The sequence below is a fragment of the Thamnophis sirtalis genome, unplaced genomic scaffold (genome assembly GCF_051295495.1).
Source record: "Thamnophis sirtalis isolate CommonGarterSnake01/CBP01778 unplaced genomic scaffold, rThaSir2_p1.2 scaffold_1, whole genome shotgun sequence".
Classification (NCBI taxonomy): domain Eukaryota; kingdom Metazoa; phylum Chordata; class Lepidosauria; order Squamata; family Natricidae; genus Thamnophis; species Thamnophis sirtalis.
This window is the reverse complement of record NW_028261381.1, coordinates 82,030,962-82,052,932: the sequence shown is the minus strand read 5'-3', so window position 1 is coordinate 82,052,932 and position 21,971 is coordinate 82,030,962. Positions and strand designations below refer to the sequence as shown.

The 21,971-nt window shown below is 36.0% G+C and overlaps 1 protein-coding gene across 1 annotated transcript in view; it reads left to right on the top strand.

Moving 5' to 3' along the window:
* The window catches only part of PDE3B (phosphodiesterase 3B), a 50,910-nt gene extending 35,147 nt beyond the window's left edge, over window positions 1-15,763 (top strand). Inside the window, exons 5-16 of the mRNA XM_087717498.1 lie at window positions 242-351; window positions 1,994-2,198; window positions 3,228-3,304; window positions 3,998-4,122; window positions 4,939-5,073; window positions 5,837-5,948; window positions 6,682-6,795; window positions 7,566-7,759; window positions 9,333-9,536; window positions 12,981-13,139; window positions 13,547-13,781; window positions 14,427-15,763. Coding sequence (XP_087573624.1) covers window positions 242-351; window positions 1,994-2,198; window positions 3,228-3,304; window positions 3,998-4,122; window positions 4,939-5,073; window positions 5,837-5,948; window positions 6,682-6,795; window positions 7,566-7,759; window positions 9,333-9,536; window positions 12,981-13,139; window positions 13,547-13,781; window positions 14,427-14,629 — 1,873 coding nt within the window. The 3' untranslated portion in view covers window positions 14,630-15,763. The remainder of the gene's footprint in view (window positions 1-241; window positions 352-1,993; window positions 2,199-3,227; window positions 3,305-3,997; window positions 4,123-4,938; window positions 5,074-5,836; window positions 5,949-6,681; window positions 6,796-7,565; window positions 7,760-9,332; window positions 9,537-12,980; window positions 13,140-13,546; window positions 13,782-14,426) is intronic.
* Window positions 15,764-21,971: the final 6,208 nt, after the last annotated feature.

The window sequence follows — 21,971 nt, the reverse complement described above, 5'->3', positions numbered from 1 at the left end:
TGTGGACCTTGGTCTTTTGCACCTGAGAATCATTCAGGGTTTTGTTTTATGGTTCTTATTACTTCTTTACTATTTTATTACTATTTGTTTATTTTAATATCTTTACTATTCAATATCCCTGCCTTTGACTGTAATCATTGATTGATGTCTTACATTTAATTGCAATTTTAAAATGTACTTTCCTGTATTTTAGTTTAGTAAAACAAGAGGAGAAAGATTTATTTTTCTGTTTTTCAATTAGCCAAGGATCTTATCCAAATGGGCCTCTTGTTGGTACAAACCTATTGACAATTCCGAAACAAAGATCATCTTCAGTGACCTCAGCAAACAATACAGGTTCTAGACGAGCCGGTAAGACTGTAATAATTGTTTGTAAATTGTCTGTAGTGATGTCCATAGAATGATATTGTTTATTTTGAAAACAGTACATTTATGCAACTTAAAATTATATATTGCTTAGATTATTTTATTTTAATTAAAATATTTTGTTGCTTGCTCAAATAATAAAATACATATTTTGCAGAATGATAAAGGATGTTTTTATTGTTCTGTTTGCTACCAAAGTTAAGGGTGTGAGTTGCTTATTGCGTATGTAGCTAAAATAAAATGGCTGAAGGGACTTGTAGAATGCCCCCCTGCTAGATTGAATTGGAGTGTTAGGATAGGACAGTCCCTTAGGTAACCCATCCCCAAGCTATGAAGGGCTTTAAAGGTGATAACCAGCGAGTTCAATTGCCCCAGAAACACACTGGGAACCAACACAGTTCACAAAACAGTGGTGTTACATGTGTGGCAGTAAAGATTCCCCCTTTAATAAACATTATGTGAATTTTGCTAAGTGAAATATGTTATAGATTTTTTATATTTAAGTAGTCATTGGTTTATGACAACAATTGAACCCAAAATTCCCATTGCTAAGCAAGGCAGTTGTTGAGTTATTCCTCATTTTATGATCACTGCAGTTGTTAAGTGAATTGTGCAGTTCTTAAGCAAATCGTGCTTCCTCCATGATTTCGCTTGTTTGAAGCTGGCTGCGAAGGTTACAAATAGCAATCACATGACTCGAGGACAGTGCAATTGCCATAAATACTTCCAGTTGCCAAGCGCCTAAATTTTGATCACATGACCATGGGGATCCTGCAAAGGTTGTAAGTGTGAAAATGGCCATGTCATTTTTTTCAGTACTGTTTTAACTTTTAATGGTTGCAAGTTGGGGACTACCTGTACTTGCAAATATTTACAAAGCAGTCCAGAGCTTGTCCTTGAGAGCAAGCTTTGCAGGCTGCAAATATTGCTGGCTGAAATTTTGTCAGCCTTTTAATGTTTGAACAGTCTTTAAATCTTCAGTATAGTTCCAGTTCCTCCCTCTGTCTCTCTTTACCTCTGGGACATTCTGAAAAGCTATAGGAGAAGGTGTGAAATCTCTGTGTGTGAATCCATAGATAATCAAATGAAGAATTACATATAAGTAACCAGATACAGTTCAAAAATTGTACAAGTGCTGTAGGATACACAGCCCACCCACATTGTGTGCATGTGTGTATTTATGCATATGTATGTTGCTGGCTGGTATTAATAAAAACACAAGTATGAATTAGCATGTGAAACAAGTTCTAACAATAATGTATAAGTAGAACTCCATTTTTTTTGCAAAATAACTTATAATTGTTAATAGATCTGAGATACTCTTGTGGAAAATTAAATTAAACCTGGTTAATGAAAAGTTCACTGTATGAAAAGTATATAAACAGAAATCACAATATATTAAAAACCAGTAGCTAGCATTTTTTTAAATATTTAGGTACCTTATGGAGAGAATGCCTTTCTGAAAATAAAGATCTTGAGTCAGTAGAAGTATACTAACAAAGGAGTTCCAAACCACCTTTCTAGACAGAGAGTTCCAGATTTTACCTGCAACCTGAGAACATCTGTTGAACCAGGGCTATTCTTCTAACATTTTATTTCTTTGGTTTCTCCTTCATCTTCCCTTTAGGAATTTCTCAGAATTTAAGTCCTGGCATTTCACCCAGTAATGGATTTCTCTCCAGTGGGTATCATCGACCACCTGCGGAATTTCCTGATACCACTGATTTCTTTACTAAACCTAGTATTAATGTACATAAATCTCTGGGAAGCCCGTTTAATTTTTCAGATTGTCAACAACAATTTAGAACATCTTCATGTTATACCTGTAATAGGTAATGATCTATTTTTGTTTAAGCAGTTAGCATATATAATATCTTTATTTGATAGATGGTGTCATCTTAGGGTCCCTTCCCATTACTTTTTAAAATTAAATAATAACCTGTTTGTTATGGCATGCATTTACAATATTTTTTTTAAAAAAATATTGGTTTATACAATTATTGGCTGCTTGTATCTGAACCTAAGTAAGCTTTCTCTAATGATGATTCTTTGTATTTGCATCAGCCTTTACCTTTTTTTATATATTTCTCTCTTCTCCTGTATCCTAAAAACATGTGAGAAAATATGTGAAAAAAAATATGTGAAAAGTTGTAGTAGTTTAGTTGTAGTTTATTAGTCTTGTATGCTGCCCACTCCCGGAGGACTCCGGGTGACTTACAATAAAAAGGGGAAAGGAAATAAATAAGACAAACAACAGTTTAAAATACAACAACATTCATAGTTACCGTGGGGCTGGATACTTCAACAGCCCCCGGCCTGCCGGAGCACTTAGTAGCTTTACGGAAGGTCAGGAGGGTCGTAAGGGTCCGGATCTCCATGGGGAACTCGTTCCAGAGGGCTGGAGCTGCAACAGAGAAGGCTCTCCCCCGGGGGGGGTCACCAGCCGACATTGGCTGGCAGATGGAATCCGGAGAAGGCCTAGTCTGTGCGATCGAATCGGTCTTTGGGAGGTAATTGGCAGGAGGCGTTCTCTCAGGTACCCAGGTCCGATGCCATGAAGGGCTTTATAAGTAACGACTAGCACCTTGAAACGTGTCCGGAGACCAATGGGCAGCCAGTGCAGAAAAAATATGTGAAAAAAGGCCTCTAAAGATATGCTCTATGCTCCCTTGAAGCCCTTCTTGAATGCAGCTAATGCAGATATTGGTGGATGCCAAAATTGGAGTTACAGCAGTGATACTCTTACTATCTTACTAGTTTTAATATCTCTTCATTGATAGAGTACTTAAGAAAAATACATTTAGAAAAATGTGAATACAAATTGAAAATGAAATTTCTGGTTTTTTTTACTCTTCCATAAGTTGCAGACGGCAAGTATTCAACTCTGTTGCAAACTCATTATTTGAATCTGTAGCAGAATGTCAAAGTCAAAAATCAGGTAGGATTATGGTCCATGTGAATATTTAACATCCTTTGTTTCAGTAATAACTATTTCTTTGAGAATATGAATTCATGAAAAACACTTTAGGTGATCCACTTTATAAATTTCAATCTCAACTACAGTGTTTTCCATCCAGAACTTTGTGAAGTGGAAAACATGAGCAGAGTTCACTTGTATAGAAAATGGGAATTTTAAATGTTTTCCCCATCTTCCACTCCACAAAACATACCAGTAATAGTGAACGGTTGATCTTGCCAACACATTAGGAGGTGATACTAGAAAATTAAGAATTATTTCGTTATATTTATAAAATAAAATCTGAGAGGTATAAAGCATCCAACGTAGTAACAACAAAAGAACAAAGGACAATGCATGTCCAGAAAAATAATAATAGTGATAGATAAAATCCCATAAGGGTCTTAATACCCATTCTAATTCAAAGTTTGGAAAACAGCCAACATTTCAGCAATTTCTTAAACATCATCAAGGTAGGAGCATATCGATCTGGAATACTATTTTTAAAAAATATATTTTAGTATTTATTTAAAACATTTGTATATTTTGTTTTTAAAATCTTAGAGCAATCTATAGTAATTCCAATATTTTCAAATGTTAGTATGTTTTATAATGAGATTCAGCTTGATTAAATTTGCTTGATTAAATTACTAATATTATATGTACTTGTTTAAGGTGAAGATGGAAACAGTGAGATTTTAAAAGACCCCAACCATGATGCAGAGAAACTGCACAGTGAATTGGGAGAAACAAAAAATCCTTCTTGTCAAATGGATCAAACTAAGAATTTTCAGTTTGATGCAAGTATATTATTTCAGATTTACTTTGATAGTTTGATCTCTAGTTTTAATATGTTTAATATTTTATTGCAAAAAAACCCCTACTTCTATACTTTACCCATTTACCTGTTATAACATTATTTATACTGAATTTTATTTTCTTTGGTTTCTGTTTGAATCGATCTTGAATTTTTTAAAATATCAGAATCAAAAAAAGATGCAGTAAATGTATACAAAAATATTAAAACATATTTACATATATTTCTTTGCCTTACATATTATTTTGCGTCACATTATAACCGCAATAACATTCTGACTCTCTGAGCATCTTTGTTTTTACACAAAGAAACCCACTGTCCTGGTATATGGTGGTGTTGGTTTTTTGCAGATTGTTAGTGATTCCAAATGTTGAATTATAAGTGCTGTTAACAAAAAAGCTCCACTTATATCTGTACCAACTGCTTCAGCAAAGACCAGATTGAGATTTACGGTACATGCATGCATGCATACACACATATATACAAATTGATTTTAAATTGGGAGAAGAAAGTAGCTCAGATTGTGAATCTTATAAAAATAATGCTGTGAAGACCGAACATATTTTTGAACTAAAATATCTTGGAAGACGCTACATATTTATTTACAGTTATTAATCAGAATAATAAAATAATCTTAATTCATATTAAGAGTCAAATACATACAAATGTCCCTTTACTCTGGGTAACCATAACAGTACCTAGTTGAATTCTGATTGACAGAGCTTAATTTTATGATAACAAAAGATGTTTGCTTTCAACTTCCTGTTCTTATTTAATCTTACTATTTTTTCCGTCACAGATTGAGGAGAATTCTTTAGAAAAGATGTTAATAGAGAACCATAATTCATTAATGGAAGAAATGAACAGCTGGAATTTTCAAATATTTGATCTTGTTCAAAAAATGGGCGATAAATCTAGAAGAATCCTTAGTCAGGTTTGTTGCTACTATAGAAATTCTGTTTATTTTATCTGAATGTTTCTAACCGTACACTCATGAACATTTTGAAAGCTGTTCTCTCTGTATAAATACATACATTGATATAAATAAGTAGCATATTTGCAAACAAACCTATCTGTTTTCCAGACTGAACCATGTTTTTCCTCAAATAGTTCCATATGAATGGGAGGAAGTGAGAATAGATAAGGATAAAAGAAGCTGTTGAAAACTGTTGTTAGCATAGGGTAGAAATGACTGTTCTTACAGCTGATCTTCTAAATCTTTCTGCTTTTTCTGCTGTATATGTTTTATGTGTATTTAGAGAGAATAGTTAATGTATACACTTATAGATCAATTGAATTTATAAATCAATTAAGTTAATCAAGAATATTTCATCTGAGATATATCTTAAAAAATTGAATGTAAATATGCATACACATATATAGATGTGACTTGTACAGATTTAACAAGTAGGGAGAAAATCTCAAGAATTGGTTAGCAAATTTATGTTATAATATTATAGTATTAAATATTAATTGGATTTTGACAAAAACAATTAATAGTTTCAATGCTATAATTTAAGGTAATTCCTTACCTTCTGTTAAGCCCCATTTCTATGCCCTTCTCATTACATATTCTTCAGACTGAGGTGGACTGCCAGAAAAAGGCACAGGGGGAAAAAACCAACATCCATTCTTGAAGAATCCTTTAAAAATGAAATGTTTTTCATATGTTTTCATATGTGTTATTATGTGTTTAGGTTGCATTTGCATTGTTTCAAGACACTGGTTTATTTGAAATTTTCAAAATTCCAGTTCAGCATTTCATGAACTACTTTCAAGCACTAGAAAATGGCTATCGAGACATTCCCTGTGAGTAATAGTTGACAAAATTAGGCTAATTTATTAATCTGAGACTTCCATTGAGTTTTATTAGATTATATTTGTGAGGGTTAGGATTAGGGTTGTAAGGAACTATTATCGTAACTTAGTAGTATATTTCTGTTTCTTTTATTTATTTTTTCTTAATCTTACTAATTATGTGATAAGTATAGATTTTTTAAAAAAAAAATAATAAAATAGATAAAACCAAATATGTGTAAGGCTTTGCTAATCTAAAAAAATATTAAGGAGAGATAGGAATTAAATTATCATTGAATCTAGCATCTGGAGTCTAGTTGAGTCATGGCAACTAGACTTCTTTTCTTTTTGGTTTGCAATGTTTTTCTCCTTATCCAAGTAACTTCTTCAGACTGATAAGCAGCAAACCATTTCAAGAAAATTTTTAAAAAAGAAGTCCAGTTCCCATGACTCAACTTCCAGACAATTCTACCTGGAAGGAATCTTCATTGACGCAATGAACCTAGTGAAAAATCTTATTGAATCCCTGTATAATTAAGCTGTGGATTTGAAATTCTCATGGTCTATTAACTGATGAAGAACTGGCATGCAAATGGTTTTAAGGCGAGAGGGGAATACAGTTGCCGTCTATGAGGCCATTTTTTAAAATTAGAATTCTATCTTTGTCTCTGTCTTGAGTTTCTTTGGGTTATTGAGTCTTCATATGTAACGGCAAGTTTACGTTTAATAAAAACTATTATTTTAGATCACAATCGAATACATGCAACAGATGTTCTTCATGCTGTGTGGTATCTTACAACGAGACCAATTCCCGGATTTCAGCAAATAGACAGTGACTCCGGGAGAAGAACCGCCAGAGGTAAGTCTGTAGTGTTATTCCACAAGGAGGCCGTGTCTGATAGAGTAAAACAAATATACCTGAAGTAAATATACACTTGTCTGAAGATTGCCTGCTTGAAACTAAATTTAGTAATTCAGATTTTAGGAAACTGATTGGATAATTGCTGACAGACTTTACTTCTTAGCCAAGTAAACTGTTTTCATTTGGAATCCTTCTCCTGAATAAGGCCTATATTTTATTGTAGTGGTCAGCATGATTGGTCAGCATGTTTCCAGCAACTAAAATGCATTAGAGTAATACTTCTTTATTTAATTATTAAAATAAACGCCTCAGACTAAAAATACTTGAAGCCTTTAATTTAATTAGAGCTTTTTAAAATTATTCCACCCGAAAAATAAAATAGTATTCAACATCCTGTTTCAATTAATATATACCTCTTTAGTACATTCTGTTATTTTTAGCATCAGGTGAATTGAATGAATTCTTTAATATTGTGTAAAGTGAACTGTGATGCTAAAGTATATATTTTTTAATTTATATCACTTGTGCCTTCCCCCACTTATGCTGGAAAGTTTGTCTCACTAGCTCGAATATTGGTGTAATTTACAGGACCTTTAAAGAAAGCTCAGCAAAATCAAAAGTTCTACTCTGATAGCGTCCTGACTGAGGAAATATTTAATTGGATCCAGCACAGCGAGATCTATAGATTGCTTGATATGCTGAAAATGTTTATAAAAATTCTGAATATTCTTAAAATGTTATTTTTATGATTATTATTTTGGATACAGAAAGTGATATTTCAGGGGGCCATGTTGCCTATGTTTCATCCAAAAGCTGTCCTGTTGTAGATGAAAACTATGGATATTTAGCATCAAATATTCCAGCCTTAGAATTAATGGCTTTATATGTAGCAGCAGCCATGCATGATTTTGATCATCCTGGTCGGACAAATGCTTTTCTGGTAGCAACAAATGCGCCACAGGTAGGATCGTTTTCTGTATAATGTGAAAAGTCATGTATGCTACATAATTCAACTATTAAATTTAGCATTATATAATCAGATTTCTAGCAATTCTATTATTTTAAGTTTTATACTTGCAGAGCATTATATTCAGCACCTGTTCAAAGTTATGATGGTTCTGAATCAGAGAAACTTGACCAGTCTTTGAAGTTGTGGCCATTGCAACATTCCCAAAATCATGTAATTGCAATTTAAGCATTTGGCAAACAGCTTGTAGTTACGACAATTGCCGTATCCCACAGTTGTGTGATCACCATTTGGATCTTCCCTGCTAGCTTCCCACAAGCAAAGTCAATGAAGAAGCCAGTAGGACATCACACTGCCAGACCAGAGATGCGGTTAAGCAGCTCAGGAAGAGAGATGCTCTGTAGAAGGAGATGGTAACAACAACTGGGGTCCCAATTTTTCCCTGAGGAACAAGACCTCACACCCAATTATTTGTGGAACAGCGCCTCTATAGAGTGTCTGCATGATTGTTGCCCTCCTCTCCTGCCATAGGCCTGCAGCTGAACCTAACCTTAGATGGCCACATTCAGAGCAGGGAAACACTTCCCTCTGCATCCATCCAAGTGTTGGTAATGCTAGCCAGCTTTGCCTTCTCATCTCTGATGAAATTGTAGATAAAGAGAAATTTATTACTGGCATTTAGCAGCTGTAGCTGGAGACCAAGGCCTCCAAGGGTCTGATAATCTAGTTTACAAAATGGGATAATGCATTTTGGGATAATGAATTTCGGAAGTTAATTATATGCAGTGTGCAGGGTTTTTGTGGCTGCTGCTATAGTAGTGGTTCTAAATCTCTTTCCCATCAACTTAATTGGATGGTTCCTGGTTTTGAGAAAATAGGAAAATTTCTTCCTGCCCACTTTCTCCATGCTATGAGCAATTTTATATGCCCTCCTTCAATCACTTTTCCAATTTCAGCAGTCCTAGACAATATAGCTTTTCTTGTAGGAAATGCATTTGAATTTCCTAATCATTTTAATTTCACCTTGGGAACCAGAAATGTACACAATATTTCAGAGATAGATGCATGCCCATTTATGTAAGGGCACTGCATTATCACTTGTTTTATTTTCAGTTCCTTTTCCTAACGATTCCTATGATGAAATTTGCATTTTTCATAGTTTCTGCACATTCTGGTAACATAGTAATAATCCCATGAACTGGCTAGTTTATAGGCAGCTCAGTTCCCATTCACTTGAACTAAACAATTTATTATTTAAGCTTCCCTCTCCCTGTTTCAGCTTTTCCCTCTCTTTTCAAGAAGGTGGAGAAGAATGACTATAAGCAGATGCTTCTATGGTTTATTTGAATATGGTTCTTCCTTAAGAGTAGGAAATTAAATTTAGTCTATGTTTTCTGGATCTAACTCAGATGGTGTTTTTATTTAGAGATTTATATCTAATTGCTTAGCATAATAATTCTCATAAAGAAGTAACCGCTTTATTATATTTCTCAGAGATAACATGAATTGGTTGTTACGGTTTTGTGAAATGTCACTCTTTAAAATATTTGTACTAATTATTTTTCAGGCTGTGTTGTACAATGATAGATCGGTTCTAGAAAATCATCACGCAGCCTCTGCATGGAGCCTCTTCTTATCACTACCGGAATACAATTTTCTGTCTAATCTTGACCATGTACAGTTCAAACGATTTCGATTCTTAGTGATTGAAGCAATACTTGCGACAGATCTCAAGAAACATTTTGATTTTCTTGCTGAATTTAATGCCAAGGTGTGTTGTTCTACTTAATATTATTTATTCATTATATTTATAGAAATTTATAGAAATATGCAGTACATATGTATGTAGTATGGTTTAATATTGTATACTACTTATTTAAATATTTGCTTATTAATTTATGTTCTTTACAACATAAAAAGAAAAGAATTATAAATAAATGAAAAATACCGAACAAAGTTAAATTAATCAAACCAAAATAGAATCAAATTGTTTCAAACATAAATGCGCTTAATTTGCATAAAGACCAATAAAATTCACATTTTAGTCAAATATAAATATGTTTTGAATGGCTTTTTAATGTGTTACATTAGGGTAAGTTGAAAAAGTAATTTCTTATCCAGCTGTCACATATTTTCTTTGTTCCTGTGTACTTTTACATTGTATTAAAAATCCCCTGAATATAGAACTATAAAGTCAGGAAGAAAAGTAGTCCTACTGTGGGGCAGATTTCGGTAATTTTTGGGTGCTGCATTGCTCGCACTCACATGTAATGCTTTTGCACATGCGCAGAAGCATCCAGGTGGACGGGTGGCACCTCCTGCTGCCGCTACTACCGGTTCGGCTGACCTGGGCCGAACCAGCAGCAACCCACCTCTGCTCTAGAACAAGTCTCACCTATTTGGGTAGTCAGTGCAAGAAGGTTAGGATGGACATCATAACAGTTCCTCTATGGTGATCTTCCCAGGCCGTTGCACCATTCCTAGAATCGTGCAGATAGCCTTTAATACACTTGCTGTAAAAAGGTTACGTTAGGTCCTTAGTTCTATCTCTTTTCAGACATTTCTAAGTCAATTTCCTTCTATAGCCAGCAAACTTTGGCGTCAATTAAGACTGTGATACCAACTACTTTGTCTCCTTCTACATGTATGGTGCATTGTTGCCTGCCTGCCTGCCTGCCTGCCTGCCTGCCTGCCTGCCTAGGGCATAGATTGCATATTTCACATTATTGTTATTGGGGGGATGATACACTCTCCACTGGGGAAGAGAAGTTACAGTTAGTTGAGGAGGGGGTACTAGTGAAATCATACAATTCTGTATTCTATACAAATTTCTCAAGTATGACTGGGAAATTTGTATTTAATTTTTATTTAACAACTCTTTCTAACCCATATACTAAATTTCTTAGCTATTATATACCAATTCACTTTGACATGCCAAATTCATAATTACTGATCAAATGTAGTGGATTAAAAATTTGTTCATCTCTCAAAATAGAAACAAAGAGCAAGGTAATAGAAAAGGGAATAGAATAGAAAAGGAGAAAAGCACAAGTATATTGTGATGTTGCTTTTCTAATCTTATAATTCATTAAATCAGACATACAAATTATAATCTAGAGACAGGATCAGCAGTGATATCAGGGGGAATGAAATTCTGACATTACAAATAATGATACTGAAATCTTAATACCCGTTCACCAAGCAGTTGTTCGGTGTGGCAGATATTTATGCACTGGGGATTTGATTAAGATTTTTATTCTGGAAAGAACAGTTGGCCTCAATTCAATTAATCATCAGAAAGATATTGAACCTCTTAAGAGATTCTTGCTCAGATGAATTCTCTTCACAGGAATTGGCACTTTAATTATTTGTAAGATACGTGGCATAGCAATTATAATCTTCACTCGTTTTGGAGTAATCCAAATTCTAGACTGTTTAATATATTGCCCTATCTGAGAGCTGGTTTGTTCTTTTATATACCATAGTGACTGGCTAATTTATTCTGTATAAAATGTGGTAAGCAAATAATATATATCACACTGGAAGATTTGCAGATATATAGATTCTTGATCTATGCATGATATCAGTGAATTCTGTAATAGGGTCACCTGAGTGATAATACGGAAAACAGTAAGATCAGTTTCTTTTTTTTTATTAGCAGATTTTTAAATTATTTTTTCTAAGATCAGTTTCTTATTGTGATACCTTTGAGGAATTTTAGCTAAAAACTATTAGTAGGATCTGTTTTGTAGTAGATTTTTCATGGTGCTAATTCATGTGTGTTTTATGATTATTTTAAGTTTTTAAGTGAGTTTGAGAAATCTAATCTAAATCTTATGGTTAAAAATCTATGATGAATCAGGGTATCTTTGACTGTATAATAGGATTTGTTTTTTGGTGGATTTCATAATTGCTCCGAGTGGAAGTTGGAAATTATGTATATATGTACATTGTAAAGTGTTCAGTTTATTTATTCCATCATGAGATGGAAGATCCAGTGCCTGGAGTTGTGCCTGGCTGGGAAGGAACAGATTCAGAATGAATTGTAGCAAGTTAAAAGTGCTGTTTTTTGTATAGGCCCTTTGCTAATTGGTTAATTCCATCTTTAGCTCTTGACATCAGGTTTTCCTAGACTTGTGACTTTTGCTAGCACAGCAAGAATAGGTCGTTGCCAGATGACACACTGTCCTGTTCCAGCTAGCACACCAATTACAACCTTTTCTAGATCAGGAGATGCTGTCTATAGTGAATCATGACCTTTCATCTCCCAGTTTACTGTAATTTGCTTTATATGGGACTATTCTTGAACATTACTTGAAAGTTACAGCATGAATTAAACATAATCCCTTACTTCCAGATTGATTGAAACCAGTACCTCAGAATGATACCAGTACTATGGAGACTGCATTGTTGCTTTGAGTTTTGGGCCCATTTCAATATACAGAACATTACTTAAAATATACTTAGTAGCTCAGTTTTTTGGGGGGACTCTCTCCTCCAGGTAGGATCCGTCTGCCTACCTCATGCAGGCCAAGTAGTCATATTGAGTATTTTATGCCTGGAAGGAGGTGGCTTTTTTTTTTGTTTTTTTTTTGTTTCTTGAGGTCAATCTGGCACTTTCTTTGCTGTTATTCAGGAAATCAATGAAGATTTATGAGTGGTCTATAGGATTCCTTGAAGAGTGGTTGTCAGGTTGGCTAATGTGATGCAGTTAATATTGTCTTATACAAATATAAATGCAGGTAACTGAACATAAATAATTTTCAGTGCATTGTGTATTTTTAATTATTTGTTGAATTTGGTGGGTTTTTTCTGTAAGTATTAAGCACAAAATGCTAGACAGGAACAAGGAGATGAATGTCAACAGCAAAATTCTTTAAAAATACTTTAGGTAGGTAGGGGGAGAGAGAGGGGGAAAGGGAGAGAGATGGATATATATATATAGACGGATAGACAGACAGACAGGAGTTAGTTCAATTCACTGCATTCGGTGATACTTAAATCACAAACAAGTGTAAACCTGTGCCTCCTTCCTTGGAACTAAGCCATACTGTATACCTAGGAATTAGTTCAAATTACACATGAATACTGCAGAATGTAAGAAGAAATTAAAGTGTATATATAAGAAACTCCCAAAATTTAAATTTATATATATAAGCTATGAAGGATTGAGGAAAATATTTAATTTATTCCTTTGTCTCTCTCTTCTAAATAGGTAAACATGAATGGACATGGTATTGAATGGAGCAATGAGAGCGATCGACTGTTAATATGTCAGATATGCATCAAGCTTGCAGATATCAATGGTCCAGCCAAAGTTAGAGATCTCCACCTGAAATGGACAGAGGGAATTATTAATGAATTTTATGAACAGGTAAACCTGTGTAAACAGAACACATATGAGAAAATAATGCAAATAATCTTGTACATGGAATGGCCATATGCATAAAATCGAATCTTAAAATATTTAAGTGTATTATTTTACAGAGGGATCTAAAATCATGCCAAAAGCCGGAATGTAAGTCATACAAAGCCTGCATGCTGCCTATTCCTCTATTAGACTGTTATTTGTGTAAAGATTTATCATAGAACTTGTCCATCTTTTATATCCTATTTCATCTGTTTAGAAAGTATCTAAGTGTAATGCAATTTTAAAAGCAAAGATTTAGTTATTTTAGCTCTTTGTAACACTAGGTAAGATTATGAAAAGAATTCCCCTTTTTTCTTCTTCTCTTGTTCTGTCCAATCTGTTCTAAGTGTTTTGTATATATAAATTTCCAGGGAGATGAAGAAGCAAACCTGGGGCTACCTATTAGTCCTTTTATGAACCGACATTCTCCTCAACTTGCCAAATTACAAGAATCTTTTATTGCTGACATTGTTGGTCCTCTTTGCAATTCTTACGATGCAGCCAACTTGCTTCCAGGCAGGTGGATTGAAAAAGATGAGCGGGAAAGCTCTGAAGATTGTGATGCAGAAGAGGATAGCGAAGAGGAAATGGAAGATTTAGGAACAAGTAAGAGTAAATGCTGTTTTGAACAATTTGATTTCGGTTACAAGTAGTCCTCGACTTACAAAGATAATTGAGTCCAAATTTTCCATTGCTAAGTGAGACATTGGTTAAGTGAATTTCCCCCCATTTTACAACTTTTCTTGCCTCGATTGTTAAGTGGATCATTGCAGTTGTTAAGTTAGTGACACAATTGTTAAGTGAATCTGGCTTCTCCATTGACTTTGCAAAGGATTGCAAAAGATGATCTCATGATCCCAGGACACTGCAATTATAAATTTGAATCAATTGCCAAGCAATTGAATTTTGATCCCGTGACCATGGAAATGCTACAATGGTCGTAAGTGTGAAAAATGGTCATAAATCACTTTTTACAGTGGCGTTGTAAGCTTGAACAGTCACTAAATGATCTGTTGTTGAGGACTATCTGTATTTCCATAAAAGAAGATATTGTAATAGAATGTCACCATTATACATTATCTAGGAAGCTTGCTTATTTCTTAATATTTTCTTCTGTAACTTCCAAATGATAACAGGCCTCTTTTCCCCCCTCTTTTCCTTGAACAGGACATAAATTAAACATATGATTTATTTTCTAAAAATGCGTTATTTATTTGAAGTGAGTTTGAAAAAAAATGTTTTCTTTTGCAGAATTACAAAGAAGAAACGGACAGCAAATATTTAGTCAGCTAACATACCATTTGAATGAAAACCATAAAATGTGGAAGAAAATAATTGAAGAAGAGGAACTAAATAAACCAGAAGAAAATGAACATTCAGAAAATACCTCCTTATGTCAAACAGATGAGATTCAGGTCATTGAGGAAGCAGACGAAGAAGATGAACGACATTAAGAACTAGGGAAAAAAAAACACTTTAGAAAGACTTCGTAACAGTGTTCTAGACTGCTGCAAGAATATACTTTTGCTCATAATGCTGGCTGTAAACTGACAGACCTGAAGAAGTATGAAAAATAGTATACTGAATCAGAGGTGGGTTCGGCCAAGTAGGTAGTAACTTCGCCGGCTATGCCCCCAAACTGGTTCTGTCTTGTTTTTTGCTTCTACATATGCACAGGGGCATTTTTTAACCTACTGCGCATGTGGTGCATCAAGCGAACCAGCAGTAGAAGAAGCCAGAACCCACCCCTGTACTGAATAATGTGAAAGGATACTTATTTCTTCAGCATTATCACACTTCTATGCACTTTTGATACATGGAAATTAAAAAAAAAACTTCATAGCCTTACTGAACACAGTACTGCATTCCATGATGAGAAGATTTTATGTCCAGCTTGGTCTTCATGTGTCTTGTTTTGCTGCCTCCCTAAAAGTAACTTTTTAATATCAAAAGGGAATTAACAGTTTGGAGAACAATTAAACCCAAAATACCCAAGTTATAAGGACATTGTGTTTTGCAGATGCTCCTGAGACAAAGGCCTATAACATTTTAGAATTTTGTTTTTAATGCAAACCTTAAAATCACTGTGCCTGTCAATAAGCAGTTCCCATAAATTTAATTTGCAAGAGTTTGATTAATGAAGTTATTGGATTGATTTAACCATTAAATGGCTGCAATCAGAATTGCCAGGTCCTTATGGTTAAAATTGAATTTCCTCTGCACCTGTTTGATGCTTTTGTTTTTACTGTGGCAAATAGCCTGCTATTTTATTTTTCTAAAAATGTACAGGTTTCCAATGAGTATTCAGGCTAATTTCCTAAATATACCCCTGTTGCCTTTTTTTCCTCATTGTTCTGCAATAGAACATACAAGCTATTTAACTATTTTAATAATTACAGGATTTTATTCTTCTAGTCAATGTTATAAATATATTCCACTCTTTCTCAGGATTCATGTTTAAAAACCTGGCACGGTAGATTTTATATTTACAGACTTATGCTAATGCTAGATGGTCATTAAAAATTGACTTTTGCTCTGTATATAATCTTCATAAAAATTAAAAGATGGTTTTATATAAAGGTTCTAAACTCAGTTTTAGTCACATGGTATCTAACATATCAGAAATATTATTGAATTAATTTTAATAGGAAAAGCTTGAAAGAAACATTATTATATTCTCATAAAATCAATTACCCTGATTTATTTTACGTTAATCAAGTTTCAATTTCTCTTTTGATAAAGTATCTGTTTGTACCTGGATGTGGCAGATAGATCTATTGCTGTTTTGGGATTGTATTCTTAATTGCAACCAAACTGTTTTATTTCGTCTGGGACCAATAAGTAATTAGCAATTACTTTTTTTCTTTTCTTTAAGGAGAGTAATATTTGATGATTCGTAATATTCTCCTCCCATCACCACCCAATATTAGAAGGGAACCAGGTGATCAGTGCTAATTTGAGATCACTTTATGTTTCCTAGGAAAATTTGTGAGATGCACAATTATGTGAAGTCTTGACTTAATACCCCACTAATAGAATGCACACACAAAAACTTACCTAAGCACGGTAGGAGAGGCAATCTGATATAGTAGTTAGGGTTTAAGCTAGAAAGTGGAATACCGTGAGTTCTAGTGCCCCTTAGTCACAAATCCAGCTTTGTGGATTTGTTCTCAGTCCTAGAAAAGAGATAGTGGAAAACCACTTTCTAAAAATCTTGCTAAGAAAACTGCACAGATTTGCCAGGTGTTAACAGTGACTTGAAAGCACCAAGAAAAAAAAGAGGTAGGCAATATCCCTCAATTACTGGATTTATGTATCTGTAATATCTATGTATGTATGATCTATGTACCTGAGAGGAAGAAACAGTTGTCTTTCCTCCCACCTGGCTAGTTTAAGGACTCCCTCAGAGAAGAAAAATGCCCAATGCTGGTGGGAATGGGCTAGTGTAGGGCTGTCAAACTTGTGGCCTGCAGGCTGGATGTGTCACGTGGTAGCCACACCCACACCCAATTTAGCAAAGTGGAGAAAAGTCATGAAACGTCATATGATGCTACTGTGACAAGGCAGGTTTGACACCCCAGAACTAGTGCTTGGAAAGACAGAAAAGTTTCCTCCGTAGAGCATGGCTGGAGGTGAGAAGTAAAAAAAAAAAAGACTTATTGTTGGATCTCAGTTGCTGTAACTGGTTGTTAGAAGGTTAGAAATGAGAGCTGGGAGAAAAGTAGTGGGAAAAATAGTTTAAGGACTTAAAGAAGGAAAGAAATGCTAAAAAGAAGCAAAAAGTCAAGAAGGTTCAAACATCAAAAGTAGAGCAGCAGCATTCGTCCCAAAACTATGTAAGCTGTCACGAGGACCTCTGAAGACCTCTGGCCCTTCCTAAGTATTCCAAGTGAGCAAAAGTTACCCAGCCAATTTTCTTTTCTGACATAGACCAATACAGGTCGCTTTCCAGTTGTTTTTTTATTCAGAAAAACCATCTGATTAGGTTTTGTTTGTATTTAGTTAATTAATCAAGAGTCGCATCGCTCAAAAACAACAATAGTTAAACATCATCTGGAATAGATTATATTCCCATGATGGCACACCTATGGCACGTGTGCCAGAGGTGGTGCGCAGAGCCTTCTCTGTAGCAGAAGTGGGTTGCTCCCGGTTTGGCCTGGATCAGTCGAACCGGCAGTGGCAGTGGGCGGCTCCACCCACCTGCCATTCTGTGCATGGCAGAAGCGTTGTGCAAGCATGTGTACAAGCACAAGCAAACCGGTGGCACCAGGATTTGCAAGCCACCTCTGTTCTGTAGGCAAGCATGCTGTCACCCCAACTCAGCCAACTGGTTGTCGGTTTCTGAGGTGCGCATGTGTGCTGGGCTACTGGTCATCGTGTTTCTGACACTCGGGCGCGCGTGCCTTCCAGTTTGGGCACTAAAAGATCCACCATCACTGCTATATTCTGTTTTGTAGCACCAAATAATAACTCAGGACTATTTTTAACTGCTGCATTCAGTCCAGCACTTCTCAGATCACACCAACTTACTTTGTTGTTCTAGGTTAGATGCACCTTGAGTGCTAAATTTCACTATATTTGAGCATCAACTCAATAGTTAATTGGCTAGCTCAAAAAAATTAATTTGAGCTATCATGTATTCTGGAATGTTGTGGCCATCTTCCTTTTGCACATCACTTTATTAGAGAATTATTGAGAATCAATGGAAAAATAAAGGGACTCTGTCGTTTCAAACTAAAGAAAGAGCCGCTGGTATTTCCCATTATGAATGTGGGATACTATCCACATTCTTGACCTTTAATATTAATGTTCATCTGCTCTTGTCTTTTTCCATATGGTAACAATTCAACTGATTCTTAATCTATTGAAACTTCAGCCCCTTGATTCTCCAGATTCTGATTTGGATTCTGGAGCATGCTTCAAGTAAAACCATCAGTGATGTTGGGTCAACAGTCAAAGGGTTGAAAGGCATAGAACCACGAGACTGCAGAAAGAAGGTCCTTAGTAGTCACAATTTGTTTGGGATTTATAGTTGTTAAGTCCAGCACTATGGACTCCAATTGATGTAAAACAGAAGCTTTGAAGCCTGGGATAGAGTAAAGGTGGCCATTGGGAATGATCCAGTACTTGACACATTGCCTTTCCCCCACACATATGTTTTAGCAACCAGCTGCTAGAACTCTTGCTTTATTCCCTAAATTGTCTATTTGGACCTGCATCCAGTTTGCTCTTCTTTGAGGGGAGGAAAACAAATGCAGAACTTTTTGGCAACCTTAAAAATTTCATCTCTGCGAACCTCTCTTTGTTAGAAAAAATACCTTGCAATTTTATCTGGCTGCCAAACACAATGGTTCCCCATTTCTCTAATAGGTGTCCTTAAATAGGATACCTATTTCCATATTGCAACTTGGCCATATCATTGTTTTCCCTGTAGAAGAGAAAAGGCCATCTTCAGTTCAAGAAGTTTGATATTGTTGTGGTCTGCCTGCAGCCTGCAGATCTGGCAACATAGTCGAACAGTGAGGAGGTTGGGGAAGAACATGGGCCGGTTCTGGAGTCTAGGGAAGGTTCAGACTAGGGCTCTGCATTGGAGGCAGACGGGGCCAAGGCCATCTGGTAGTAATGTGCTGCCTCTGGAGCCTCCAGAGTCTGACATCAGTTAGGCAGAGGAACAGGGGAGCCTGTTCCCAGTGTGCAGAGCTGCCAGAAGGCAAGAACAGTTAAAGACAAAAAGGGCGACTTGGGAGTAAGGCTTGGAGATGATTGGCCCCTTCCATAAGACATAAAAGAGGAGCAAATGGACGTGAGCCTTTGTCGGAAGCAATTTTGTTCGTTCTGGTTGGTTCAAACTTTGAGAAGCTCCGTTTGACTCTGTGCTCCATTTGGCCTTGCAAAACTAATTGGCAATTAGGTCTCTGGCAGCGTTTCAAGGGAGATAAAGGTGGGTGCTGAACAGCATAATTATGAAAGACTGTGGCAGACATCTGTTGGACTCTTCACAGACTGTTTATGAATCATGGGCTGTGAATGACCATAATTCACAGCCGTTTAAATAAGAGAGGGGTTTGGGGACTAAGCGTTGATTTATGCTTTTATCAGGAAGCCTAGTTCAGAACAGATATATAAAAGGCTCCATGAATTTTAACAAGTATAAAACCATTATGGTTCTATTTTCAGGATCTCCACCTTTATTGTGCTGCCTTCCAGTTTTTAGCTATGCCTCAGTGTGGACTCCAGCCACCTTGACTTATTTGTAGATAGGGAAAATGTTGGCAGTTACACAATTGGAATCTCATATGGAGGAAGGCAAGGCTTTCCATCCATGTCATTTACTAAAGATTAAAATATATGTCTACAATAACAATGTGGGCAGATTATGTTAATTTCCAGATGCACTACTACTTTCTCTGTTCTCTGTTCCAGGCTGCCTTCAATGGTTTCCAGAACATTTTGCATCTCTACAGAGCAGGGGTCCCCATAGTTGTAACTTTAAGACTTGTGGACTTCAACTCCCAGAATTCTGGCTGGAAAATTCTGGGAGTTGAAGTCCACAAGTCCTAAAGTTGCCAAGTTGCCAGAGCCGAGGTGGCGCAGTGGTTAGGGTGCAGTACTGCAGGCCACTTCAGCTGACTGTTACCTGCAGTTCAGCGGTTCTAATCTCATCGGCTCAAGATTGACTCAGCCTTCCATCCTTCCGAGGTGGGTGAAATGAGAACCCAGACTGTGGGGGCGATATGCTGACTCTGTAAACCGCTTAGAGAGGGCTGAAAGCCCTATGAAGCGGTATATAAGTCTAACTGCTATTGCTATTGCTAAGTTTGGGGACCCCTGCTACAGAGGATTGCACTATTTTCTCACATAAATAATTTCTGAAGGCTTCTGGAACCCATCTCCACTTCACATTCCTAGTCTAGATTGATTATTTTCCAAACTATTAACAACTATGTTCAGTTAAAATCAAATGAAATTCAACAACTTTATCATAATTCGACTGAAACCAAACTGAATAGAAACCATATTTCCTTCTGGCTTTTATACAGTTGATTCTAGGACTCTGCTAAAAATACTTTAAAAACATACTTTAAAACACCATAAAATCCTTCTGCCAAAGAAATGACAATTATATATTGTGTCCTGAAGAATGGCTTAATTTACCTTGATAACACAGAATATTTTGGTTTAAAATGAATTTTGCTAAATTTTTCAACTAAGTATTTTAAAAGATAGTTTGTCTGAAATTCAGCATACAACAGATATAGTAACTTTTTTTTTTTACTTTTCATGGTTTTTAACATCTTTTATTTCTATGTGGCTTAAATGTTGAGATATGACTTACCATATTTTTCAGAGTATAAGACGCTCCACAATATAAGACGCACCTAGCTTTTGGGGAGGAAAACAAGGGGGGGGGATCTGCCTCTGCCTCCCAGCAATTTGCCTCCTTGCACCAAACGGAAAACAGTACAGAAGATATACATTGTTTGTGGTGTTACATTTCAGACTATACTTGTACAGATGCTGTTAAAATTGATGTGGCTTTCTGGAAGTATATGTTATTCTCTGCTATTTAAAAGAAGATACAATAGCACTGGGCCTCTTCAGATCAAGCATTTATTTTAAAAAGCTTCTTCATTTTGTTAAGTTGTCTAGAACAATAACAAGGCAGTCATTAAAAAATAAGTCTAATAATTTGAACATTCTATAGGTATTTCTAGTTATTGACTTATCTCCTTGCAGCAAAGAGCAAACAGCAGTTTCAGTTTAGCCTGATTAGAAGGGAAAAATCTGCTTCTGCCTCCCAGCAATTTGCCTTGTTGCAATGAACAGCAAGTTTCACTTTCAATTTCAGCACCAGCCTCCCAAGATGTGTTTATACTCTGAAAAATATGGTATATTTGATTTGTAAGAGGAGCAGTTGATAAAGTATGATGCATTTAGTTTTTTCACCTGGGCTCTCAGAGGTTTGAATTGGAAACCACACTGGGATTCATGTTGCAGTGAACATCAACTTTGGATATTTATCTATTAGATTTGGTGCCTGCCTTTCAAGAATTAAGGGCACTGGACACAATTGTCCTTCTGTGTGTGCCCACAATAAACCTTTGACATGAGTTGGAGTGAAAGAAACCATCCAAAGGCTAGTAGGGTAGACTAGAAGCTGACTGTTCCCAGTCCTAGGACAACTTCTGAATCAGTATATCACAGTGGCTCGCAAGTTCATTGGCACTGTTTATGAAACTTCCATAAGGAGACCATCATTGGGCAGAAAGACTGTTTTTGCTTATTCACAAAGTTGGCAAGTGTGTCCCTGAGTCACTTGTGTTCCTCAAGGCTAACATGACACATCCAGGAATAACAAGAACATTGTGTCACTCAAACTTACTTCAGGCAGAGAATTTTAACCAGAATTTGAAACCATGGCTTATTTTAAGATTGCTTATTGCAACATAGTTTTGTGTACTGCCTCAGGGGAAAATAAATTGAGATCCCACTGCTCTTGGATAAGTAACATGCCACCCACGTTTGCAAGAATGTCCATGGCCAAATTGCTGCAGAGAAAATAACTATCCCAGGGATGTCAAACCTGATTTCATTGAGGGCTACATAAAGGTTGTGTTTGAACTCAGGGGGGCAGGATGGGTGTGGCCAAGGTGGACGGGGCCAGCTTGATGTCACTTCTATCAGGGGCGCCTGTGGTGGCCCGAGTGCTCTGCCAGCGAAAATGGGCTCCCAAGCTACGTCCTTCTGTAACCATCTTCCAACAAAAATGGAGCTCGGGAGGGCCTCATGGAGGCC